The following is a 27,939-nucleotide window of genomic DNA, read 5'->3' on the forward strand; positions in this document are numbered from 1 at the left end:
TACATATTCACACACACATGCACACACACATGTATACACACAGCACATATACACATGCATACCTGCGTACACACGTTCATATACACACATGTGCACACACACACACACATCCCAACACATACACACACATATACTTTTAACCTCGGGCTCCACCCTGATAATAAATCACTGGAGATAAATCACTGTTATATTTGATGTACATCCTTCCAGATTCCTTTACTCCCATAAAGAAATAGGTTGTTTAGCGGTCATGTGTGTGGTTGACACATAAATGGTTCTAAACCTAATGTCTTGCAACTTACTCTTAGAGATTATACATATCTTAACTATCTCAGTCATGTGTTAGCTGATATTATTTATTGTATTACTTATTATGTGCACTATTCCAAGCAAGGTAGCAAACAAGATGGACAACCTCTTGGGGCTCACATTCTGGTGGGACATTCAGACAATAAACATATAAATGAGTAAGTCATATAATTTCAGGTAGTATTAAGTAATACGAAAATAGAGTGGAGATTAGGCAGGGGAGGTTTTTTTTGTTTTGTTTTTTGTTTTGTTTTTTACTACTACATAGTATTCCACAAGACGGATTACCATAGTTTGGGGGAGTGACTTCCAAATTTTTCCACTTGCTTCCCAGAGTAAGAAATACATTTTAAACTGCCATTCAAAACCCATCACAGAAACATATATGCACAAAACTGAAACATGCATGTATACAATTGAACAAATATTTCATGAAATAATGCTTACTCTGACCCAGAAGGAGGCACTGAAATTTTCTATTCTGTTCTATTTCATAAAAACAAACAAAAACAAAAACAAAACCCCTGCTAATCATGACCTGCTAAACTGTTCTCATTATCCAGTAGTAGATTGTGACCTCAGTTTGAAAAATATTGCTTTAAGTCACCCATCCTCTAATGAGATTTAGACTGTTCATAATTCTCTCCTATTACAAACAGCACTGCAGTGAGCTGTTTTATACTCATTTTGTAACTATGTATTTCTGAGAGCAAGATCCCTGATTGTGTAATTACTATAATTCTGATAAAATGTAGCCAGCATGCTGGAAAACTGAACTCTAATCCCGATCTTTTACCACCATGACATATAAACTGACATATATACTTCAGTTGGGCAAGTCCCTGCACCTCTCTGGGCCTCAGTTTCCCCATCAGTAACCTGCTGATCGCTACACCCTAGAGTGTGCTCTAAGTTGAAAGCAGATGCCCCACCCCCTGACTCAGCGAGGACAGAACTTCTCTCTGAATCTGACTCCCCCTTTTTCCGCTCCCTGTTTGGAAGAGGCCCAGGGAAAAGGGAAAAGGCAGGTCTGGGCACGAGGGCCGATGCAGGCAAGGGCGGGGCAAAGGAAGGGCAAGAGGGAGTCCAGCCCCCAGTAGGAAATGAGACAGGGTAGGAATAACACTTTATAAGCCTGCTGCCTTCTTCCTCCTCCTATCCCCTGGCCACCTTCCAGCCTCCTCCGTTCAGCCTCCTCCTCTTCCAGACAGTCCTCACTTCTTTCCCCCTAGGCTGCAGCCAGCCGGAGCCCCCTGCCTGTCTGAGCCAGGAGCCCAGGTGGGGTAAGAACCTCAGCCGCAGGATGTTGACAACGTTGCTGCTACTTCTGCGTCTGCTGCTCCTGCCGGGCTGGGCCTTTTGTAGCCAGGAAGCCTCTGACGGTGAGTCCGGGTCACATCTTCTTCCTCGGGATGGTTCTGGAGACTCTCAGCCTGTCTGGGTACATGGGGAAGAGCAGAGGAGCCCTTCTCCCACAGTGCCTGCGGCTGCAGCCAGCCAGATCTCTCCGTAGGGCAGGCAGGGTCCTGAGGACTGATTTGTGTCCCAAAGCCAAGGTGAGGAAGTGCAGTTCACCCAGGAAGGGGGTGATGAAAGAGGTTGGGGAAACAGGACTGGAGAAACGGAAAGGGACTGGTAGAAAGGGTAAGGGGATCAGCCGTGGGGAGAGGGGGTGAGCCTGGAGAGGGAGCGCTGAGAGTGATGTGGATAGGGGTTAGTCCAGGGAAGACAGGAAGAGACTCGGAGAAGAGATGAGAGATGGAAGGAATAGGAAGCCACTGGAGAGACTGGGGGCTGAGAGAAGCAAGGCAGAATAGGAGACTAGAGAAGGTGGAAGACGAGTGGCAGGAGGAGGGGGAAAGTCTGGGGAAAGAGAAGCTGTGGTCCATGGGTGAACTTACAGGGGTCAGGCTGCCTGAAGTGGCTGTTTAAGCAGAGAAAGGAGTTATTGCCCTGTATTGTGACCGCACAGGGACCTCCTCCCCCCTTTCCCACAATCTCCAGAGCTACAGTCCCCACCTCAGAGAGGGAGCAAATCACCAGAATTCTAGGAGCGCTCACTTCGGTTAATACATGCACTGACTCATCTAACCCCCATGATATCTCTACGGCGGGCAATATGGTTATCTCTATTTTACAGGGGAGGAAACTGGGCGCAGGGCAGTTAAGAACCTTATCTAGGGTTACCCACACAGATCTACCTATTCACACCTGCAGACACAGAGCACAACTTTTCATATGCAAATGTGGACAAGACACACACACACACATACACACACAGATTGACAACCCCAGACTCATCTCCTCCTCAAACATTCTCTGGACATCAACTCAATCCTGTGCTAGGCTCTTAATAGGTGTAGAAGGAAGAGATAACCAGACATGATTCCATAGCCTAGGGGAGCCCAGTGTAGTCCCTGTATTTGGAGACAGTTATGTATTTGGAGACAGTTATGTGGAATCTGGGATCATTGAAACAGACCCGCTGTGTCTGGGAGGGTATGTATGTATTTATTTATAGATTTTATTTATTTATTTATTTATTTGAAGGCAAGAGAGCACAAGCAGGGGAAAGGGACAGAGGAAGAGGGAGAAGCAGGCTCCCTGCTGAGCAGGGAGCCCGATGTAGGCTAGATACCAGGACTATGAGACCATGACCTGAAACAAAGGCAGACACTTAACCCTCTGAGCCACCCAGGCATCGCTGTGTCTGGGAGGGTAAAGTGGAGAGGCATTAGGAAAACTTCTCCAAGGAGAGGGCAACAGAGCTGGGTCTTAAAGCACGAATAGAAGTTTGCCTGGAGGCAGAGCAACCTGGACATGCTATTCATGTCAGTCCAGAGGCAGCATGAGGAACTCCAAGTAGTTTACTGTATCTAAGTACAGGAAGAGGCCAGAGAAGGCAGTTGGGATCTGGTGTCCTGCAGCCTTGAATGCCAAGCTAAAGACTTTGGACTTCATTCCTTGGACAGACATCCTATGGGGAGACAGTACGGCTGAGTGGCTAAAAGTGCTGGACTCACACTGCCTGCACTCCAACCTTGATCTGCTGTACCATTTTAGCCTGCTTCCCTTATGGACCGAGGTTAATAACAGTAGCCACCGCACTAAGCTAATGGGAGGAAAGCACAAATAAGATAATAATGTGTGTAGGTACAGTGCTTGGCTCATAATAAGTACTTAATAGCTATTATTAGTACTTAATACTATTATTGATAGGCAAATGTGTCACTGGAGCATTTTAAGTAGGAGAAGGGCATAATCTTATTTCTGGGTCGATGGAGGTCAGACTGGAAGGAGTGAAACTGAACAATGAGGGCAGGGGGATGAGGAAGGAAGTTACTACCCTAGTCCAGATGAGAACCCATGAGGCCTGAAGTAGGGCAGTGGCCGAGGAGGCTGAGAACAGGAGATGGAATGGGATTTTACTGTAGGTCAGCATTTGTTGACCAACCGGAAATGGGGGTAAGTTAGGGGTGAGAGAGAGAAAGATCGGAGTGGCTCTTCCATTGACTGGATTACCCTGGGGCAAGTGGCTTCTGCTCTTCCCAGCCTCAGTTTCCTTATCTGTAAAACGAAGATAATAGGGGCGCCTGGGTGGCTCAGTCGTTAAGCGTCTGCCTTCGGCTCAGGTCATGATCCCAGGGTCCTGGGATCGAGCCCCGCATCGGGCTCCCTGCTCCGCGGGAGGCCTGCTTCTCTCCCTCTCCCACTCACCCTGCTTGTGTTCCCTCTCTCGCTGTGTCTCTCTCTGTCAAATAAATAAATAAAATCTTAAAAAAAAAAAAAAAAAAAAACGAAGATAATAATCCCTGTCCTCCGCTCCTGACAGGGTTGTGGGAGGATGGGTGGAAGAACACTTTATAACTATGAACGGCCGAGAAAGTGGGCGGCCGGCCTTTGGGTAGGGGGTTATTATCTCCAGCTTCACGCCGGCCCAAGGGCTGATGCGCTGACACCTACCCGCAGGCCCTTGGAACCTCCACATGCTCCAGATCTCCTACTTCCGTGACCCCTATCAAGTGTGGCACCGGGGCAACGCGTCGCTGGGAGGACTAACGACGCACGTGCTGGAAGGCCAGGACACCAACGTCACGATCCTCCAGCTGCAGCCCTTGGAGGCGCCCGAGAGCTGGGTGCACACAGAGGACCGTCTGAAGACCTACCTGAAAGAGTTCCAAATGATGGTGCAGCTTGTGCACCATGAGCGGCACTTGACCTGTGAGTGGCGCTAGCGCGCGGCGGGCGCAGCCTGGGCGCGGCGGATGAAGGCGGGCCCTGGCGGGTGGGAGGTGTGGCCTGTGGGAGGGACTGATGGGGGCGGGCCTTGGGGGGAATGGGCGGGGCCCCAGGAAGGGGTTGGGGTTCCCGGAGGGGCCTCGTGGATGGCTTGGTCTCGTGTGAGCTGGCTGCTCCGAGGAGTCCAGGTGTCAGGGCACCTTTGCTGATTGCTGGGTGGGAGCTTGAGCCTGAAGAGGAGTAGGTGTCCTAGTTGCGGGCCCTCCGTCAGGCCCTCTTCCCTCTGGCATGACCTCGGGGTAGACCCTGTTGGGACACCCTGTCCCTGATCCACCCTGAACCCCAAAAGTTTATGTTCCACCTGATGGACATCCTCCCACACCTGACACCCTCTCCACACAGCTCTCTCACCCTGAGTCCTCCATCCACAGTTCCTCTGACCGTTCGCTGCTTCCTGGGCTGTGAGCTGCCTCCTGAGGGCTCTCCAGCCCAAGTCTTCTTCAAAGTGACTGTGAATGGGAGTTCCTTTGTGAATTTCCAGCCAGAGACAGCCTTATGGGTAGCAGGGCCCCAGGCACCCTCCAAGGTCGTCACCTACACTCTGTATCAGCTCAACTCCTACAATCGTACTCGGTACGAACTGCGAGAATTCCTGCAGGACACCTGTGTGCAGTACCTGCAGGAATATATCACTTCGAAAAACTCAAAAGGTATGATGGGATCGGGGATGGGCCTGTGTATTGGGGGGGTTCCAGGCAAATGGATAGACCTGAAGGATGGATACCTTGAGCAACAGGAGGCCCAGGGCTGGGGGTTTGGGACAGAGTATACACAGCTTATGTCACTTGGTGAACTAGACCCCTTCCTTTGCGGTAAGAATCCCTTAGGGTTTGACTCAAACCATGGACAAGAATCTTGGGGGTATGTTCAGGCTAACTCTGTGCATGTTCTGCAGGGAGCCAAACAGGCCGTTCCTACACTTCACTGGTCCTGGGTGTCCTGGTGGGCAGTTTCATCATCGCTGGTGTGGCTGTAGGCATCTTCCTCTGCACAGGTGGACGGCGGTGTTGATTACTCTCCAGCCCCCCTCTGAAAAAGGGCTGGACTGATGGGGGCTGTCAAGGGAAGATCTCAGCTCATGACAAAACCAAACAGATTCCCCATCTGGGACGTTATATCCCAGAAGGTTTGGCGTGGCAGCTCCTTTTCCCTGATCTGCCCACCAAGAGTTTGGGGGAGGGGAAGGAAAGGGAGGAAGCTAGGTAGACAGAGTTCTTGGTTTGCTGAGCACCTAAGAACTTGCATGCTTTGCTGAACTGGTCTGAGAAGCGAATGCTTATCTATCTTTGTGGAAAACAGATGATGGAGTTGGGTGGGAGTGGGGGATGTCTATGACACATCCTTCATAGACAGAATTACCTGAGGCATTCAAAACACCTAACAAATATGAGAAGTCCATCCACAACCAAAATAAACAACATTCAGTGCTTCCAGGCACATCAGACTTGGGGTGGGACGCTGGTAATAATGGAGGTAGACAGAAATAACCAGAGAAATGGTGAAAGTGTAAAATATAAGTAATATGGGAGCAAAGAGTTATTAATTACTTAATAATATTATTAATAAATTCCTTACTTATGTATATGGCATTATTTTTTTTCCCTTCACTTGGCAAAACTTCTGGGAAAGTAGCCTATGCCTTTTTCTTCTACTTCTTCATCTCCCACTCACTCCTAAACCACCGCAGCCTGACTTCCCTATAAACTTCTCTAAGATCATCAGTGACCTCTAACTGTAAACTCTTCATCCCACATGATATCTGCAACATTTTCCTTTGTGGACTAGAACCCTCTTTTTACCCTGACTTCTGAGATACCATACTTCTAATTTTTAGAAACTGTTCTGGCCACTCAGTCAATCCCTTTGCCTTTGTCATCTTACTCAATTCACCTTGGAAATGTGGCTTCCTTAGAATTCCATTTTTTGGCTCTTTTTGTTCCCATTTGAACTGTATCCTTTGTGGATGACCTACTAATTCTCATGGCTTCAAATGCCATCTATCTGCGGTGTTTTCCATGGGGAAGCAATATAATCTTGTCTTTGAAAGCAGATGTTTTATCATCAAACAGACTTGAGTTTTACTTCTTTGAGCCAGGCATTTAACTTCTTCAAGTCTCAGTTTCTTCATAAACAAAGGGTATAATAAAATGTACAAAAAGGGTATAATAAAAATAATACCTGCCTCTATCTCATAGAGGCATCACGAGTATGAAATAAGAATATACATATAATATAATATACATATATTCAATAAATATAGCACTTGCTGCTGACCTCCAGACCCCCCATTTACATTGATTCTTGAAAATCATCTCCACCTTAATATTTTGCAGACATTTCTGAGTCAACATATTCCAAATTAAATTCCTTATCTTTCTCCCCAAACCTTTTCTCTCTCCTCTGTTGTTTACTATCAGTTAAACAGAATTACTATCAAATCATATCAGTGTAGAGACCTCAGTGTTAACCTTTATTTACTCCCTTTTCATCCCCACCTACAAAATATAGTATCTGTAGAATCTAATCCCCCTTTTCCACTCTCTTGCTTTTTTTCAAGATATGGTCACTCATCTCTCTGTCTGTGGCAGGCACGGAGGTCTATCACCCAGTTCTACCTTCAAGGAAAGACTAGCCATTTAGCTACAGGGAGTTGAGGCAGCAGATAGCTAGCCTCTAGCTGCTTCAGTTCCTTCAGTGTCTGCCTCACCTGCAGAGAACAGTCCTGCAGGAGGTCATGTTCCTCCTGGGGCTGTCCTCATCTGGTGACTAGCCCCCATCTGGTGACTGAGCAAAGCAAAGGTGTAAAGATTCAGCCATTCTGGGCCACTGCAGGACAATTCCGATAAGCAGTATTCACTCCAGAGTTCCTTGCCTGGGGGGCTGCGTCTCTGTCAGATCTACTGTTGCAGTTTGACTTCTCCCTCTATTCAATCCTGCTTCCTTTCCCTAGTTAATATCTTCCACCTCAAACTGTCTCAGCATCGGCTTCTGGAAAACCCAACCTGTGACTGACAATCTTTCTTTCTTTCTCTTTCTCTTTTCTTTCTTCCTTCCTTCGTCCTTCTTTTCTTTTTTTCCTTTTCTCTTTCTTTCTTCTTTCTTTCTTTCTTTCTTTCTTTCTTTCTTTCTTTCTTTCTTCTTTCTTTCTTTCCTTTCTCTCTCTTTCTCTCTCTCTCCAGATTGAAAGATTTTCTCAATCTTGTATGTGGACTATGGCAGTAGCCTCCTCCTAACTATTTTCCTGGCCTCTAATTTCTCTGAGTTCTTATCCATCTACATGGCAATAAACAAACAAACAAACATAGATCTGATCATGTCATCGTTGTTCTACTTTGTAAATTCCCCATACTTATTGAGCTAAATTTGGAATCCTCAAAATGATATTCAAGGCTTTGTACAATCAGGCCTCATCCTAAGTTTCAAATTTTGTATCCTACCACTTCTCTTCACCCCACTGTGCTTTAGGCTCTCAATTTTTTTTTTTTTTTAAGATTTTATTTATTTATTTGACAGAGAGAGACACAGCGAGAGAGGGAACACAAGCAGGGGGAGTGGGAGAGGGAGAGGGAGAAGCAGGCTTCCCGCGGAGCAGGGAGCCCGATGTGGGGCTCGATCCCAGGACCCTGGGATCATGACCTGAGCTGAAGGCAGACGCTTAACGACTGAGCCACCCAGGCGCCCCTAGGCTCTCAATTTTAAAAGGATATTTTTAAATAGCAGAAGTAATACAACAATACTAGCAACACAGAAATTTACAAAGAAAGTTTTACAAAGAGAAAAGTGAAAGACCTATGCTTTCTCTTTCTCCCCAACTCTTATCTCAACAATATGCCAAGATTCTTAGTTTCCAGCAACAGAAACCAACTCTGCCAACTTAAAGAAGAAATAAACATACTGGAAGGTTATCATGTAATCCTCAGTTTGATAGGAAGTCTAGCTAATTAAGCTCAGAAAATGGAACCAGGAATCTCAGCCAAAGTCACAACAGAGGAACGGTCTAGGTAAGGGGACCACAGCAGGAACCACTACCTCTATCATCTCCCATTGCATGCTGCCATCTTAAATGAATTCTACTCTGTCCCTGTGCTTTTACACTATTTGCGCAAGATTCAAATGACCAAGCTTAAATCACATTGCCTTTGCCTTAGCTGCAAGAGGGGAAAAGGGAAACTTTATGGGATGTAGCAAGATTAGGGGGAAATGTATAGTTGTAAGTGCCTATATTAAAAAGAAATATCTCAAATCAAAAACCTAACTTTCCACCTAAAGAAGGTAGAAAAAGAGGAGTAAACCAAACCTAAATCAAGCAGAAAAAGGGAAATAATAAGTACTAGATAAAATAAGTAAAATAAAAACTAGAAAAACAATAAAGAAAATCAACAAAAACCTCTTTTGTTAAAAAGATCAATAAAATTAAAGAAACTTTAGGTAGACTTACCAATAAAAAAGTGAGAAGGTCAAGTTATAAAAATGTTACAGAAATTACATTAGATAAATAAAAATGATTATAAGGAATACTACAAACAACTATACGCCTAATAAATTAGATAACTTAGATGAAATGGACAAGTTCCTAGAAAGACATCCATGCTTGACACAGATGCAGAAAAAAAATTGAAACTCTAAATAGATATATAACAAATAAAGAGATTGAATTAGTAATTTTAGAACTTCCTACAAAGAAAAGCCCAGGCCCAAATTACTTCACTGGTGAGTTCCACCACATTTAAAGGAGAATTAACATCAATCCTTGATAAACTCTTCCAAAAATAAAAGAGGAGGGAACACTTTCCAGGCCATTCTATGAGGCCAATATTATCGTAACACCAAAACCACATAGAGACATTAGAAGACAACCACAAATATCTCTTATGACTAGAGACACAGAAATCCCTAACTAAATCCTAGCAAATTGAATCCAGCAATACATAAAAATGATTATACACTGATCAAGTGAGATTTATCTCAGGGATGCCAAGTTGGTTCAACATTTGAAAGTCAATCAGTATAATACATCATATAAATAAAATAAAGGGCAAAATCCATACAATCATCTCAATAGATGCAGAACAAGCATTTGATAAAATCCAATACCTTATCATGATAACAACACTCGATGAACTAGGAATACAGGGGAACTTGTTCAACCTGATAAAGGTTATCTAAAATCCCACAGCTAGGGGTGCCTGGGTGGCTCAATTGGTTAGGCATCTGTCTTTGGCTCAGGTCATGATTCCCGGGTCCTGGGATCAAGCCCCACGTCAGGCTCCCAGCTCAGTGGGGAGCCTGCTTCTCCCTCTCCCCCACTGCTTGTGCTCTCTCTTGCTATCTCTCTCTCTCAAATAAATAAACAAAATCTTTAAAAAAATAAAAAATAAAATCCCACAGCTAACATCATACTTAATGATGAAAGATTGAAACTTTCCCCCCAGAATCAGAAACAAGACAAGGATTTCTGCTCTTTCTACTTAATTTCAATATGTATTATATTTGAGATTCTAGCCTGCACACTCAGGCAAGAAAAAGAAATAAAAGGCATCTGGATTGGAAAGAAAAAAGTGAAGGTATACCTATTCAGAAATGACATGATCTTGTATATAGAAAATCCTAAAGAATCTACAAAAAAAAAGCAAAAAACCTTGTTTATTAGATTTAATAAATAAATTTAGTAAGGTTGCAGGATACAATATCAATATATAAAAATCAATTGTATTTCTATGCACTAGCAATGGACAATCCAATAATGAAATTTAAAAGAGAATTCCAGGGGCACCTGGGTAGCCCAGTTGGTTAAGCATCTGACTCTTTTTTTTTTTTTTAAATCTTTTATTTATTTATTTGAGAAAGAGAGAGCAGAGGGAGAGGAAGGGACAAACAGACTCAGCACTGAGCATGGACCCCGATGTGAGGCTCAATCTCACAACCCTGAGATCATGACCTGAGCTGAAATCAAGAGTCAGATGTTTAACTGACTGAGCCACCCAGTCATCCCAAGCATCTGACTCTTGATCTCAGGGTCATGAGTTCAAGCCCCATGTTGGGATCCACACTGGGTGTGTAGCCTACTTTAAAAAAGGGGGGGGCGCCTGGGTGGCTCAGATGGTTGGGCATCTGCCTTCAGCTCAGGTCATGATCCCAGGGTCCTGGGATCAAGCCCCACATCGGGCTCCTGGCTCAGCGGGGAGTCTGCTTCTCCCTCTCCCTCTGCCTCTCCCACTGCTCATGTTCTCTCTCTCTATCTCTGTGTCTCAAATGAATAAATAAAATCTTTTAAAAAGAGAGAGAGAATTCCATTTACAATAGCATGAAAAAGTTAAATACTTAAGAATAAATTTAACAAAAGAGTGTAAGATGTGTACACTGGGGGTGCCTGTGTGGCTCAGTTGGTTAAGCGACTGCCTTCGGCTCAGGTCATGTTCCCAGGGTCCTGGGATTGAGTCCCATATCGGGCTCCCTGCTCATCAGGGAGCCTGCTTCTCCCTCTGACCCTCTCCCCTGTCATGCTGTTTCTCTCTCTCTCTCAAATAAATAAATAAAATCTTAAAAAAAAAAAAAAGATGTGTACACTGAATACAAATAGTTATTGAAAGAGATTAAAGGCCTAAATAGATGGGAAAACATCCTGTATTCATTGATCAGAGACTTAATAAATTAAGACAGCAATACTCTCCAAGCTAATCTACAGATTCATTGTAATCCCTATTAAAATCCCAGCTGCTTTTTTTGCAGAAATTGATAAACTGATCATGAAATTCATATGGAAGTGCCAGGGATCCAGAATAGATCCCAAAGAAATCTTGAAGGAAAAAAAAAAGAAGTTGAGGACTCACCCTTGTTGATTCTAAAATTTACTACATAGCTACAGTGATCAACACAGTGTTTTACTGGCATAAAGATAGACATGGAATAGGACAGAGACTCCATAAATAAACCCTTACATTTGTGGTCAGTTGATTTTCTACAAGATGCTAAGACAATTTGATGAAAAAGGAATTATCTTTTCAAAAAGTAGTGCTGGAACAACTAGTTATCACCATGCAAAAGATGGAAGTTGGAATCCCAACATCACACACACACACACACAAATTAATTCAAAATGGACCAAAGACCTAAATATATGATTTAAAGCCATAAAACTCTTGGGGCACCTGGCTGGTTCAGTTGGTGGAGCATGCAACTCTTGATCTTGGGGTTGTGACTTCAAGCTCCCACATTGGGTGTAGAGATTACTTAAAAATAAAATCTTTTTTAAAAAGCCATAAAACTCTTAAGGGAAAACATAGACATAAATATTTGTCTAGATTAAGCAATGGTTTCTTAGCTATGATACAAAAAGCACGAACAACAAAAGAAAAAAAAATAGATGAATTGGACTTCCCCAAAATAAAAATACTTTTGTGCTTCACAGGACACTGTTAATAAAGTGAAAAGACACCCCACAATAGAAGAAAGTATTTGTAAATCATATATTTGATAAAGATCTAGTATCCAGAATATATAAAGGACTCTTACAACACAGCAATAAAAAGACAAATAACCCAATTAAAAATAGGCAAAGGATTTGAATTGGCACTTCTCAAAGATATACCAGTGGTCAATAAGCACATAAAAAGATGCTCAACATCCTCAGTCATTAAGGAAATGCAAATCAAAACTATAATGAGATACTAATTCACACCATCAAGAGTGGCTATAATAAAAAAGACAGACAATAACAAGTGTTGGCAAGGATGGGGAGAAAGTGGGACCCTAATATAGTGGTGCTGGGAATGTAGAATTGTATAGCCACTTTGGAATACATTTGACAGTTCCTAAAAATTCATCATAGAGTTGCCATATGACTCAGCAATTCCACTCCTATTACATACTCAGGAGCATGGGAGACACATGTCTACACAAATACTTGTACAAGAATGTTCATAGCAGCATTATTCATAACAAACAAAATGTGGAAACAATCCAAATGTCTATTAACTGATGGATGGATAAACAAAATGTGGTATGTTCATACAATGGAATCTTACGTTGCCCGAAAATGAATGAAGTACTGATATATGCTACAACATGGATGAGCCTTGAAAACATTATAAATGAAAGAAGAAGCCAGTCACAGAGAACCACATCTTATATGATTCCACTTACATGAAATTTCCAGAACGGGCAATCCATAGATATAGAAAGTAGATTAGCAGTGCCTAGGGCTGAGGGGATGGAGTGGTGGCAGAGTCACTGCTAAAGGATACAGGATTTCTTTTAGGGGTGATGAAAATATTCTAAACGTACATTGTGGTGATGGATGCACAGTTCTGAATATAGCTTTAAAAAACTGAATTGCAGGGTGCCCGGGTGACTCAGTCGGTTGAGTGTCCGACTCTTGATTTTAACTCAGGTCATGATCTCAGGGCCGTGGGATCAAGCCCCACATCTTGGGCTCCGTACTCAGTGGGGAGTCTGCTTGGGATTCTCTCTCACCCTCTCCCTCTGCCCCTTCCCCCTGCTTGCACACACACACTCTCTCTTTCTCTAAAATAAATAAATAAATAAATCTTTTTAAAAAACCCACTGAATTGCATACTTTAAATGGATGGATTTTATGGTATGTGAATTATATCTCAATAAAGATGTTACAAAGTGGTCACAAGAAAACAATCTTTTTTTTTTTTTTAAAGATTTTATCTATTTATTCATGAGAGACAGAGAGAGGCAGAGGCAGAGGGAGAAGCAGGCTCCCCGCGGAGCAGAGAGCCCAATGCGGGACTCGATCCCGGGACCCTGGGATCATGACCTGAGCTGAAGGCAGACGCCCAATCGACTAAGCCACCCAGGCGTCCCACAAGAAAACAATCTTGAATATGAAGAAAGAATGCAATAGCTGCTTACATCAGTGGCTATCTAAAAATGTTAATAATTATTAAAAAGAGAGAGAGAGCCTCTGGAGTTAGGTTAGGGGAGGTCCATACTCTCTTTGTGCTTTCTCAGTCCATGGTCTGATGATCTTCCACTGTGTCCATAGGGAGAATAAGAAGGTAAAATTATAAAATATTAGACCTGAACACTCTTGTCCTGATGGTGAAATTGAAGCTGGGACGCACAAAGCAGCGTGTCCAAGGTTCAAGAGTTGGCTGGTACAAGAGCTAGAACTAGACTTTGGGGCTTCTGACTTGTGTTCCTGAGTTGTTACTATGACACCATGCCCCGGGGGTGGGGGCGGGGGCGGGCAGGAGTCACAGGTTGTAGGGGTAACAGGATTCTCTGAAAAGCTCTTGTCCACATCCAAAAGCAGGAGAGGTAAAAGCGTCAGGAAAACAGTGGGATGAGTAACTCTTGACCTCATTTTCCAGGACATTCTACAACAGAGGAGAGAGTGAATAGAAAGTTCATCTGCCCGTGCTTCTACATGTGAATATTTGTTCATAGCTGTGTTCCCTTGGATAATCAGTCAGTGCCCCTCTCTGAAAGGGAATTTATAATTTCTAAAGATACCTTCCAGCTCTGATTACTAGGATTCTAAGTTCCTAAGTCCAGACCGCTAGTGCTTGGGCAATTAATTCTTTTTTTTTTTTTTTTTTTTTAAAGATTTTATTTATTTATTTGAGAGAGAAAGACTGAGAGAGAGAGAGAGCATGAGAGGGGGGAGGGTCGGGAGGGTCAGAGGGAGAAGCAGACTCCCTGCTGAGCAGGGAGCCCGATGCGGGACTCGATCCAGGGACTCCAGGATCATGACCTGAGCCGAAGGCAGTCGCTTAACAAACTGAGCCACCCAGGCGCCCCTGGGCAATTAATTCTAAGTGTCCTAGAAGTGCCCTTCTTGTTCTTGGAATGACTTCAGAATATTTGGCTTAGGCCTGTCCCATGACAGACAGACTACTGGAGGTCATGCTGGAGTTTACACAAGAAATAAACAAATCTGGAATAAATGTAAACAAGTGCCTCCCTAGTGTATTCTAAAAATCTCCTTCTGGGTGGCTTGGATTACTTTGATTCCTCCACCTTTTAACTCAGTTCAATGTGTATCTCTTGATTTGAGGCCTCCTGCCAGCTGGCCTGAGGTTCAGGGTTTTGTACCCAATTCAGCCAACTGTTGCTGAGCCCTATTTGATGCAAAGCATTGTGCTAACTGCTCTCAGGGATGTAGAAAGGGGTAAAACATAATCCCTGCCCAGGAGCTCATGGTCTGGAGGAAGAGGCAGATAACCAGGTCATTTTAACACAGAAGGAATGAAAATGACACAAAGTAATTATAAGCTATGTACTGAGGAAAAAAGGAATCAGGGAAAGCTACACAGGGGCCATATATTCCATCTGAGCCCTGAAGAAAGAGCATTTTACTAGGTGAAGAGGGGAAAGATGTTTCTCTCCTCTTCGGCTAAGATCTTTGAGGGAAGGATAATATCTTATTTATCAACATGTTCCTGACCCCTGGCATAATATGTAATATAAGGAAAGAGCCCAATATGTCTTTGTTCAACAAGTGAATAATGAGTGGATTCTGGACTGATATAACAGCACAAAGGCAAAGGGGGTGAAAGTGCCCTGTATGTTTGGGGAACGGTAAATGGTCTGATGTGGCTGCTCTGAGTTAAGTTTATGTAAGGAAACGTGGGAGATAAAATGAGACACTTGGGTACCAGATTAAGAATGGCATGCTAAGGAGTTATACTTAATTCTATGGGCTAACTATATAGGTTATCTATTTCCTCCTCTAGGAAATATTATTCTTGTTCATCTTTGTGTCCTTAATATCCAGAACAGCCGCAGGGATTTAGAAGATAGACAACAAATGGCCGGATGAAAGAATGAACTGAAGATTTTTGAGAAAGGAAGCTATTTCATCCAATCTCAGTTTATACTACTACTAATCCTTCACTTTTATATGTAATTTTATTTTTTTAAAAGATTTTATTTAAGGGGCAGAGGGAGAGGGAGAAGCAGACTCTTCGCTGAGCAGGGAGCCCGACGAGGGGCTCAATCCCAGCACCCTGGGATTATGATCTGAGCCGAAGGCAGATGCTTATGGACTGAGCCACCCAGGTGCCTCTATATGTAATTTTATAGTTACAGAAACACTTTTATTCTATTATCTCATTAAAAATTTTGCTGATCCACCCAACAAGTTCATCAAGAAAGAAGGGCAAATATTATTCTCATTTCCTGGCCAATCTTGTGAAACTGAATGAAGGAAACCTCTTTCCTGGCCAATCTTGTGAAACTGAATAAAGGAAACCTCTTTCAAAATGGAGTGGGGGGGGGGGGCTGTTGCCTGGGTGACTAAGTCGGTTAAGCGTGTTGGTTTTGGCTCAGTCCCTGATCTCAGGATCATGAGATTGAGCTCCGCAGCAGGGTCTGCTTAAGATTCTCTCTCTCCCCTCCCCTTCTGCTCCTCCCCCCTGCTCACTCGCTGTCTCTAAAATAAATAAATGAATTGGGGCGCCTGGGTGGCTCAGTTGGTTAAGCGACTGCCTTCAGCTCAGGTCATGATCCTGGAGTCCCAGGATCGAGTCCCGCAATCGGGCTCCCCGCTCAGCGGGGAGTCTGCTTCTCCCTCTGACCCTCCCCCCTCCCCCCTCTCATGCTCTCTCTCTATCTCATTCTCTCTCTCAAATAAATAAATAAAATCTTTAAAAAAAAATAACAAAAATAAAAATAAATAAATAAAATAAAATGGAGCCGGGAGGCCAGCAGGGGGAGCTCTCACCCCCTTATCAACTCTGTCGGTTGCAGACTCCAACATGAAGAGACAGACCTTGCATTCCCAGCAGGAGGAAGCCTATTTTACTGCTCCAGCAAGAGGAAGGAAGATTTTCTCTTGGCCTGACAATAGTGCGGCCAGTGAGAAACGGCCACAACTCAGCCAATGAGAAACCATCACCACCCTGAACTCTCACTTTGCTCAAAGGGACTTTCCTTCAAAGCAATCCCTCCCAACTTCCTCCTTTTTCTCTATAAAGTAACATTCCTCTCCTTTGTTCTCCTGACTTGCCTGTGGTTTTGCCCTAGTTTGCTGGTCCCAAATTGCAAAATTCAAAAATCAATGAATGTAATTCATCGTATTGACAGGCTAAAGAAAAAACACATGATATCTCAATTGATGCAGAAAATGGATTAACAGAATTTAACATCTGTTCATGATAAAATCTCTCAACAAATTAGGAACAGAAGGAAACTTCTCTAACCTTAAAAAAAAAAAAAAGGCGTCTACAAAAAAGCATCATACCTAATGGTGAAAGCCTGAATGTTTTCTCCCTAAAGTTGGGAACACAAAAGGATGTTCACTCTTGCCACTCCTATTCAATATTATCCAGAAAATTCTAACTAATGCAACAAGACCAGGGAATAAAGAAGACATATGGATTGGAAAGGAAGAAATAAAACTGTCTCTATTAGTAATCAAAAATGATTGTCTATGTAGAAAATTCTATTTAATCTACAAAAAAACTCCTACAACTAATTAATAAATTTGGCAAAGTCATAGGATTCAAAGTCATAATATAAAAATCAATTGTATTTCTATATAGAAACACAAGCTGGCAACAAGCAATTGGAAAACCAAATTAAATAAACAATACAATTTATAACTACACCAAAGTAATGAAATACTTAGGGATAAATATAACAAAATATGTGATGGATTTTTATGCTGAGAACTATAAAATACCAATAAAGGAAATCAAAGAAGACTAAATAAATGGAGCATTAGAACATGATTAGAAGGCTCAATTCTGTTAGGATGTCAATTCTCTCCAAATTGAAATAAATAGAGATTCAACACAATCCCAAACGAAATCCCAGCAGGGCTTTTTTTCTTATAGATAGCAATAAGTTGATTCTAAAATTTATATGGAAAGGCAAAAGAACTAGAAAGCTAAAACAATTTTGGAAAAGTAGAACAATGTTGGAGAACTCACACTATCTGGTTTCAAGACTTACTACAGTTATACACTAATAAAGACAGTGTGGTATTGGCAAAAGGATAGACACACTTGGATCAATAGAACAGAATAGAGTCCAGAAATAGATTGGCACAAATATGGCCAATTGATTTTTTTTACAAAAGTGCAATGGGGAAAGACTGTCTTTTCAGCAAATGATGCTGGAGTAATTAGACATTCATATGCAAAAATGTGATCCCTGACCTATACCTTGTATTTTCTATTTTAAAAATTCAGTTGAAATGGATCATGGACCTAAATGTAAACCTATGAAACTTTTAGAAGAAAGCAATGGAGAAAAATCCTTGTCACCTTAGGTTAGACAGAATTCTTAAATGCAACATCAAAGTGAAATTCATAAAAGGAATACTTGATAAATTTGACTATAGGGATAGAGGACACATCAGCGTTGCAGGACTTAAGGGTGGGAGAAGGTTTTGACTCCAAAGGGGTACCACATGGACATTTTTAGGGAATGATGAACTATTCTGTATTTTAATTGTGGTGGTTATATGACTGCATTGGTCAAAACTCACAGAACTCTACACCAAAAAGTAAATTTTACTAATGTAAATTACAATTGAGTTATACAAACGTATATGTATATATATGAATTTTTAAAGTTTTCCTCCTCGTATTACTATCAAGTTTCATCTAACAATTCTGTATTTGTATAATTATCTTTCTTTTAAGATTTTATTTATTTATTTGCCAGAGAGAGAGAGAGTACAAGCAGGGAGAGCGGCAAGCAGAGGGAGACGCAGGCTCCCCCCTGAGCAAGGAGCCCAACGCGGGACTCGATCCTAGGATCCCGGGATCATGACCTGAGCCGAAGGCAGATGCAGAACTGACTGAGCCACCCACGTGCCCTATAATTATTTTTCTTGAGCCCGAGATTAGGACTGCCATAATGCCTGTTAATTTTTCATTTCCTCTCCTTCCATAGAACCTGAAACTTTATCATCAGCAATTTATTCTTTTTGAGTAGGTTATCGTTTTTCTGTGTCAGGAAGGTCCACCCCCTGTTATTGGGAGGGGTAAAAGACCATACTACCTGCCATTCGCACTTTAACAGTGATCCAGTGACTGCGTTAACTAGCTGTCATGGTGGATGGCGGTGAGCGGGCCTCTGAGGGGCCAGGACACAGGACAGAGGTGGTCTGATAGGGGGACAGGGAAAGAAAGGCCTGCAGCAAGCCCAGTCACTGGACACCAGAGGCCGGGGCTGGCCGCAGGGGGGCGGGGCAGCGGTCAGGGAGCAGAACTGAGAGCCCGCCAAGAACATACTGTGCTGACTTCAGAGCTTTGCCTCCGGCTGGCTCTGGACTTCAGCCAGTGTCTTCCTGAGCTTTCATCTTCTCCCTTCTGAACCTGTCAAGTGTCTGCTCGCAACTGTTCCATAGTGTAAATAAGATCTTCTTCCTTTGCGTCCATTTATTCAATAAGTATTTATCATAACTGCGTCTAATAACACTCCCTTCTGTTTGAACAGCAATAAAGCCCTTTTATATCTACTTATCTCTTTTGATCCAAGAAGAGGAGAATTAGTTCTGATTTCCGAGAAGGAAATAAAGTCTCAGGAATGTTAAGTGATGTATACAGTTACTTTTTTTCCTATGGAGGCCTGGACTCTCTCCATTATCTATACTCTGCTGCCCCCTACTGTGCACACAGCATTAGGTACTAAATTGCAAGGACACTCAACACATAGTTGTCCCAATCTGAGAGTTTTCGTTTGTTAACTTAACAAATATTTATTGAGATCTTACCATGTGCCAGGGAAAAAAAAGACAGACATGGTCCTTGTGCATATGGAGCTTACGATGTAGAGGGAGAGATAGAATTACACAAATAATTATGTAATTACAACTTGGATAAGCACTATGAAATCCAAGGTGCTGTGGGGGGTGTAGACAAGGGGTGTGTAGCCTAGTCTGGAGGATCAGGGAAATCTATCATGAAGTGTAATCCATAGGAGTAGCTTATTCATTGGAGGTATTGCGGGTGCCTCTCAGGCCTCTGGCATGAAGTGGGCAAATGGAGTACTGTTACTAAGTTGGGGAAGCCTAGGGGATGGGATTTTGCATGGGAAGAGCATGAGTTTGGGGGGGCACCTGGGTGACTCAGTTGGTTAAGCATCTGCCTTTGGCTCAGGTCATGATCTCAGGGTCCTGGGATTGAGCCCCATGTCAGGCTCCCTGCTTATTGGGGAGTCTGCTTCTCCCTCTCCCTCTGCCTGCCACACCCCTGCTTGTGCTCTCTCTCTCTCTCAAATAAATAAATAAAATCTTAAAAGAAGAAGAAGAACAACAACAACAACAACAACAACATTAGCTTGGCTTTGGCCTTTTTCAGTTTGGAAACCCTGTGAGACATTCAGGTATAGATGTGGAATAAGCAAGTGGTATTTGAAATTGTGGTAATGGGTGAAATCTCTTAGTAAGAAAAGAACAGAAAGGGAGGAGGGCTTATCACTGCCATGAGAAACTCCTGGATTCAAAAGTCCAGTTGGAGGACATGGAATTAGACCAGGAAGCTTGGGATGAGGAACCAGAGAGGAAGGGAGGAAGGTCAGGAGAGTGTAATAAGGCCAAAGCCAAGGGGAAAGTGTGTTTCAAGGGGGAGACTGTCAACTGTGGTGGAAGTTATGAACAAATCAAGTAGAAGTTATTTGGCTGGCTGGCCCGGTGGAATTGACGTCCAGTTTCAGAGGCTTGGAACCTGAGAGGACTAGGCCAGGACTTCCTAGAAAACCCTCCAGAGGCCACCACAATGTGTTGCCTTGGACAAGTGGTCCTCATACTCTTTTTTTCACACACCACCAAAATAATTTTGATAAATGATGTCACTCTGTAATTAAAAGATGTTTTCCTGAAACTGATATTTTTAAAAGTCCCTTTGTTACCTCCAGGATTTTTTTTTATTGCCTTGGGCAATATACCCTAGTAAGATTCAGGGTGGGCCAGGGATATACCTTTCTTATGAAGACTAGCAGAACTACAGTTAAGAAGGAAAATCCCCAGGGCGGGCTCCCCACTCAGCGAGGAGTCTGCTTCTCCCTCTCCCTCCGCCCCTCCGCCAACTCATGCTCACACTCTCTCTCTCTCTCTCTCTCTCTCTTAAATAAATAAATAAATAAATAATAAGAAAAAGAAAGGAAAAGCCGTTTGGAGCCTCATTTCCAGGAACTTTCTCAGGTAGAGTACATATGGAAGTTGAGGATATAGAAATTAATTCCCTTAAAAATACCAGTGTGTGATTACCTTTTGAGAAATCTTCATGTATCATAGGGATATTGCATACCTCCATTTGGAAGCCAGATTTGCAAAGGAGTAGGGATAACCTAAAGCTACTGTCAGGTCCTTGGAACCTAGAACTGACTGATGGAGCTGGCTGGCCCTGATGAAATCAGACCCCGATTTTATTTACAGACCCCCATGTTAAAAGCCTGAACTTGTATAAGGAGATTCAGAGATAGGTGTGGGCGGTTTGGGGGGAATCCTCCAAGGGGCCTTCAGGCTCAGGCATCTCCCACCACTCCAGGGGACCATCTTTAAACTATATCATGACTCTCAGAAGCAAGAGCCAGCCATCAGGGCCTGTTGTCCTCAGTGAGATTAGAGTCCAGCCAGATTTAGCAACACGAGGGGGAGGTGTAACCTGGAAGCAATCTGACTCATTATTTAGCACACCCACCCAAACTCATCCACTCCAACTCATTCATTCTCTCAAATCCCACGTGCTAGGCAATGGGTGAGGTGCTAGGGTTACCAAAAAATCATAAGCCACAGGCCAAGCCCCGGAGAAGCTCCGGGAGAGAGACTTTTAAACACATAGTTGTGATTCATTGGAAGGAAGAGTGAATAAGGCTTGGTGCAAGAGCTGGGGGAGCACCAAAGAAAGAGCATCTTGGGTAAGAGGATTCAAGGAAAACTTCCCAAAGCAGGTGACATTTGAGTGATTTCTTGACAGGCACGTAGTGCATCAGTTAGAAAAAGAGAGGGTGGTGACAAGGTGGTTCAGGTAGAAAGAACAGCGCGCCATGTTCGCAGCCCGTGGCGAAGGGGTGCTCGACCTCTGTGGTCACCCAGGGACTCACTCTTAGAAGGGCCCCCATCCTTGTTCCAAGGCTCTGCTGTCACTCTCTTGGAATCTTAATATTTTTTTAACCAAGGGCCCTGCATTTTCATTTTGCACCAGGGCCCGCCAATTATGTAGCAGGTCCTGCAAGGGGACAAGACGAAAGCAGGGAGATCTACTGAGAAGCTATTCCTGTTGTCCAGGTAAGAGATAATGAGGGGCTAAATTAAGATCATCTTGTCACAACAGCACTACAGACCCACATTATTCTTTTCAACACCTATCTAGTGTCCCTCTGTTTAGATGCAGCTGTTTCTACAGTTGGAAAATATTTAGGCTGATTTTGATCTTTTGTAATCACAAAGACTGCTGCAATGAATAATTTTGTACATTTGTCCTTGTACGCGTGTAAGGATTATCTCTCTAGGATCAATTCTCAAAATTAGAATTGATGGGCCAAAGGTATGCTCATTTCCAAGGCTGACAGGCATTGCCTGTATTCTTCACCTGGCTTTTTTTTTTCATTTAAGATTACATTTTGGAAAAAATTTCCTATCAGTTCATTAAGTAATTCATTTTTTTTAATGGCCTCATAGGGTTTCACTGAATATACATGATTCTGAATACATTCATAAGGGGAAAATATCCTTAAGTCATTGGATTTGAGGCTGGATATTGAGACAGAAGCGGGGAATTGAACTGGGGCTTCTGTACATTCTGAACAATCGGACCCTTTCTTTCCTCCATGCCTCTACCTTCCCATCTCTGCCAGTTAAAATTTCGCACAGTCTTCCATTGCTTATGCATGGTAATGAGCAACGTATAATGCAGGTAAAACACTTAGTGTAAAAAACATCATCTGCTTATATAGGCTCATCTCAAATGCTACTTCCTTTGTGAAGCTTTCCTTGAGCTCTGTGATTTTTTCCAGCCAGAGTGACCTCGCCTCCTTGTGAAATCTTATAGGAGGTTCTAATGTGTTGTGGTTATTTGTCACATCTTATATGTGCTCAAGTCTTCACTGTTTTACCTGAATCTAGAAACTGTCTTACTCACCCCAGTACTTTCCAGAATGGCTTAGTAATGTTTATAGAATTTCTGAGGTAATTAATGAATGAGCAAATGTACAAAGAGTTAAGGACGTAAGGTTTTGTGTCAGACATTTGGGGTTTTTCCCTGGTTTGGCTGTTTTCTGGGTGTGTCATTGGGTAAATCACTTTTCTTCTCACCCTTTCCTTAGACTCCACATCATAGGACAGTTGTGAGGATTAAGTGATGTAACGTAGATAAATTGTGCTGTGTGTAATAAGCCCTCATTATATGTTAGCTGCCATAGTGGGAATTCAGAGGAAGGAGAGAAGTCAAGGAGATCCCCTGAGCTGGATGGTGCTCTCCAGCCTCCTGTCTATATTTCCTTTCAGATCCCAAATGAGAACTTCACTTTTTTCTATTCCTGTATTTTCTTTTTGTCTTTATCTTTTGGGTAAATTTGTCTGGCTTCAGGTCTAAGGCACTCCAGCACGAAGGCCTGCTCAACTGTTTCCTGTCTTTATGAGAAGCAAGGATCTCTACCCTATGGTTGAGCTAGCAGGTTAGTTTCTTCCTACCCAATGTTAAAGAAAAAAAAATTCAGTGACACTTAGGGAAGACTTTATTCATGGGAGGGGGAGGATCACCATAGGTATAGGATCTACCGCAATGGAATTTTGCAGTGGGGGAGAGAAATTAGGCTCAATTATGAATACAGCATGAGCAAAGGGGGGGGGATTTATAGTCAAGGAACAGAGCGAGGGTCAAGTGATAGAAAATTACTAAGAAGAAACATCAGGGGTCAGGGGGATTCTGGCTAAGCAGACCTACCAGGATTCTTGCTGAAGACAGGCCAGGGTGATCAGGCATCATTGGGGAGACAGTGGAGGATGAGGGACCTAATCAGATAGCAAGGTGATCAGATAGTGAAGGGGGGAGGGTTTCTGGATAAATTGAGTTAGCAAAGTTCTTGCTAAGACCAGATTTTTTTAAAGAAGATTTTATGTATTTGAGAGAGAGAGTGAGAAAGAGTGCACGAGAGGGGGCAGGGTCAGAGGAAGAAGCAGACTCCCCACTGAACAGGGAGCCCGATGTGGGACTCTATCCTGGGACTCCAGGATCATGACCTGAGCTGAAGGCAGATGCTTAACCAACTGAGCCACCCAGGCGCCCCGCTAAGACTAGATTTTTACTAGATTTTTACAAGTGCACACAGATGGGCCTAGGAGAAGGTTGAGAAGCCTGACTACAATTTGGTCAAGCAAAGAATCTTTGTCATTGAATAGAAGGCATTCTGATATCAGCAACGGGATCTAGAAACAGACAAAGTTCCATGGGAGCATAAAGAGCACAGAGTCTTGGGGTTTCAGGAACTTTAGTTGCAACAGCCTTATAACTCACCTTCCTTGTATAGGAGGAGTGTTGTGAGGGAAGCATCCCCCACCTGCTAGAAAAAAGTAAGTAACCAACAAATAAATGCAAGTTCCCCTCTAATCTCTTGTCTGCACTGGTACTAAATTTACACTCCTAAAGGCCCTCTTCTTCCCTCTTCCTGTGGATGAATTCTCCTAACTCACAGTCAGCCTCTCTGTTTGCACACTTGCATTCTTGTGGACATTGTTTCTGCCATTCTCCCACTCTCTCCTGCAGCAGCAATTTTCCCCACTCCACTGGATTGTTCTAGGTCAGCTTATAAACATTATTCCTCCCATCAGGAAAACAAACAAAAACAACCCTCTTTTGACTCTACATCCTCCTGCAGCTGCCACACATTCTCCTTCCCTTTATAGCAAAATTCCTCGGAAAGGGTGTATGTACTCAACATTTTCAATACCTCTACTATGCCCTCTTGGACTTATTCCAACCAGATGTTTGACCCCCTACAAACCACCAAAACTGCTCATCTCAAGATCACCAATAGCTCCACATTGGTCAATCCAATGACTGTTTCTTAATCTTCGTATGATAATCTGTAAGTAGCATTTAGTATAGTTGATTACTCTCTTTTCCTTAAAACACTTTCTTCACTTAGTCTCCAGGATTTCTCACAATTCTGGTTTTCTTCTTTTGTCTCTTCCTTCCCAGTGTCTTTTTGATTCCTTTTCATTTTCCCAACCTCAACATATTAGATTTGCCCCTGGGATGGAGTCATCAAAACTTCCTTTCCACCAACATTCATCTCCTGAGTAATTGTGGCTGATCCTTCGGCTTTTAAATCCTATCTTTTTTTCTGAGAACCCCCCAATTCATATTCCAGTTTAGACCTCTTTCTTGAAGTCAGACCCACATATGAAACCATCTACTTGCCACATCCACTTGGGTGTTTAATAGACATCTCCCACTTAGTATGTCCCAAACCAAGCTCTCGATAGTTCTCTTCAAACCTGTCCTTCCTGCAGCCTTCTTTGTGTCAGACAACAGCGACTCAGTTACTCAAATGTTTGGTGTCGTTTGACTCTTCTTTTTCCCTCATACCTCATATCCATCCATTGCCACGTTCTGTCAACTCTACTTTCAAAATCTATCGAGAATCCAACTACATCTCCCATCCCCGCTTGGACCCTGGTCCAAGCCACCATCGTCCTGCATCAGGATTACTGCAATGGCCGCCTAGTTAGACTTTCTGCGTATGGCCTTTCAACCTGCTCAGAGTACAACAACCAAAGTGATTCTGTTAAAGGTAAGTCAGAAGATGTCTCTTCTATTCTCAAAATCTTCCATTGGCTTTTTTATCTCAAGAAATGTACCTCCCCTCCATAACCTTCATCTCCTAATACTCTTGCCCTTCTTCCACTCCAACCACACTGGTCCTCCATGTTGTTCCTCAAACCTGCCAGGCATGCTCTTGCTTCAGAACTTTTCCCCTTGCTCTTCCCTCTGCCTGAATTCATTTCTCCCAGATACCTGCAGAGTCCACTCCCTTATTCCTTCAGGCCTTTACTGAAAACTTACTTTCTTACTGAGACCTTCCCTGGTGACCCTATCCAAAATCACATGCACACACACACACCTTTCAGCTTTCATATCCTAGTTCCCGGCTTTTCTCAACAGCTATCACTATCTAATATACTATATACATTAATTATTTTGTTTGCCGTCTGTCACACCAGTATAATGTAAATTCTGTGAAAGCAGGGAGTTTGATTTGATTTGTTTACTGCTCTATCCCAGTACCTCAAATCGTGCTGGGCACATCAAGGTGTTTAATAAATATTTGTTGAACAATTTTTTGAAATGTTATCATGTCACTCCTTTATTCAAACCCCTTCGGTGAGGTCCAGCTGCTCAGAACAGGGTTCTCAAACCTTTTAGTCTCAGGATCTCCTTTATACTCTCTCTTTTTTTAAAAAAAAGATTTTATTTATTTATTTGACAGAGAGAGACACAGCGAGAGAGGGAACACAAGCAGGGGGAGTGGAAGAGGGAGAAGCAGGCTTCCCGCGGAGCAGGGAGCCCGACGTAAGGCTCGATCTCAGGACCCCAGGATCATGACCTGAGCCAAAGTCAGACGCTTAACGACTGAGCCACCCAGGCGCCCCTCCTTTACACTCTTTTTTTTTTTTTTTTAAGATTTTATTTATTTATTTGACACAGAGAGAGAGAAAGAGAGAAAGAGCACAAGCAGGGGGAGCGGCAGGCAGAGGGAGAAGCAGGCTTCCTGCATGAGCAGGGAGCCCGATGCGGGGCTCGATCCCAGGACTCTGGAATCATGACCTGAGCCAAAGGCAGTGGTTCAACCAACTGAGCCACCCAGGTGCCCCTCTCCTTTACACTCTTAAAAATTATTGAGGACTCCAGAGAGCTTGTGTTTATGTGAATTATATCTATTGGTCATTACCACTAGAAATCAAAGCTGAGAAATTTTAAAATATTTACATATTAATTTGTTTCAAATAACAATAAATCAGTTAACATAAATAACACTTTTATGAAAAATGGTTATGATTTCAAAAAAATTAGTGAGAAAAGTGGTATTGCTTTACATTATTTATTTATTTATTTATTTATTTTTAGCGAGAGAAACCGCAAGTGCAGGAAGGAGCAGAGGGAGAGGGGCAAGCAGGCTCTGCGCTGAGCATCATGTGGGGCTTGATCCCAGGACCCCAAGATCATGACCTGAGCTGAAATCAAAAGTTGGAGGCTTAACCAACTGAACCACCCAGACGCCCCTGCTTTACACTTTTGACAACCTGTTTATCGTCTGACTCAATAGAAGATAATTGTATTCTCATGTCTACTTCTGCAATCTGTTGTGAAGCCTCAGAAAAGCCACACCATCCACTCATGAGGGAATGAGAGTTAAAAGGACAAACAAAGCTTAGTATTGTTAAGAAAATAGTTTTGATCTCACAGACCCCCTGAAAGGGTCTCAACCACACTCCAAGAGTTGTGGGCTTAGAACTTGAAGTCCAAACCCCTTAGCGTGGCATTCATATTTATCTGTACCTGTGGATATACAGTTCCTTTTTTGCACTCTACAGAGTAAATTCCTGCTGGTCCTTCAAGGCCCATCTCCCCTCCTGCCACCTCTAGACAATTAGTTGTTCCCTCCTCTCTACTTTCATAAAACTTTTCTTTTATAGGGGCACCTGCGTGGCTCAGTCGTTAATTGTCTGCCTTCGTCTCAGGTCATGATCCCGGGGTCCTGGGATCAAGCCCTACATCGGGCTCCCTGCTCTGCAGGAAGCCTGCTTCTCCCTCTCCCACTCCCTCTGCTTGTGTTCCTCCTCTCGCTGTCTCTCTCTCTGTCAAAAAATAAATAAAATCTTTAAAAAAAAAACCTTTTCTTTTATAGCACGTATTATGCTATCTTCCTTCTATCTATATGTGTCTATCTCCCCAGTTGATTATCTTTCTAAAGGAGGCAACTGTAACCTAATCTTTATATCCCAGCCCAGCTAGCACCCAAAAGATACTTAATAAATATTTGTTGAATAAAGAAATAAGAGAGGAGGTGAATGGAGAAGGGATCCAGTTGCCTTACAGCAAGCTCTGGTATTGGCATAATGCGTCCTGATGGGATTGTCAATACCCAAGTTTCTCCTAACATCTGCTCAGTTGACTATATAGTTTACGGAGTGAATCTCAACCATTCGTGTGGTCCATCTAATGAAGTGGAGAGGGCAGGGTCATTAGTTTTACTTTACAAATGAGGAAACTGAGGCTCAAAGAGATTAAATGACTTGCCCAAAGGTGCACTACAAATTAGTGACAACCAATATTGGATCCAGGTATCTGACTCTAAGTTCCATGCCTTTTCCATGAAAAAAGGGAAAAGAGAAATCTGTGCCCT

The 27,939-nt window shown here is 43.0% G+C and overlaps 1 protein-coding gene across 4 annotated transcripts; it reads left to right on the forward strand.

Moving 5' to 3' along the window:
* The first annotated feature begins 1,089 nt into the window (after positions 1 to 1,089).
* On the forward strand, positions 1,090 to 27,708 carry PROCR (protein C receptor). 4 transcript variants are annotated; one of them, XR_013442016.1, is made up of 8 exons: positions 1,091 to 1,422; positions 1,542 to 1,691; positions 4,279 to 4,530; positions 4,980 to 5,258; positions 21,738 to 21,820; positions 23,121 to 23,208; positions 24,061 to 25,326; positions 26,661 to 27,708. XR_013442016.1 is itself a non-coding variant. In XM_078057132.1 (5 exons), exons 1-5 carry the CDS (start codon positions 1,413 to 1,415, stop codon positions 18,342 to 18,344), a joined length of 783 nt encoding a protein of 260 aa, XP_077913258.1. In that variant the 5' UTR covers positions 1,090 to 1,412; the 3' UTR covers positions 18,345 to 19,126. The 4 variants fall into 4 exon arrangements, 2 of the variants coding, with proteins under 2 accessions (XP_077913258.1, XP_035948125.2); XR_013442015.1 differs by lacking the exon at positions 26,661 to 27,708 and having other exon boundaries at positions 24,061 to 25,871; XM_078057132.1 differs by lacking the exons at positions 21,738 to 21,820; positions 23,121 to 23,208; positions 24,061 to 25,326; positions 26,661 to 27,708 and adding an exon at positions 18,253 to 19,126 and having other exon boundaries at positions 1,090 to 1,422.
* Positions 27,709 to 27,939: the final 231 nt, after the last annotated feature.

Source organism: Halichoerus grypus, chromosome 10, assembly GCF_964656455.1.
Source record: "Halichoerus grypus chromosome 10, mHalGry1.hap1.1, whole genome shotgun sequence".
Taxonomy (NCBI): domain Eukaryota; kingdom Metazoa; phylum Chordata; class Mammalia; order Carnivora; family Phocidae; genus Halichoerus; species Halichoerus grypus.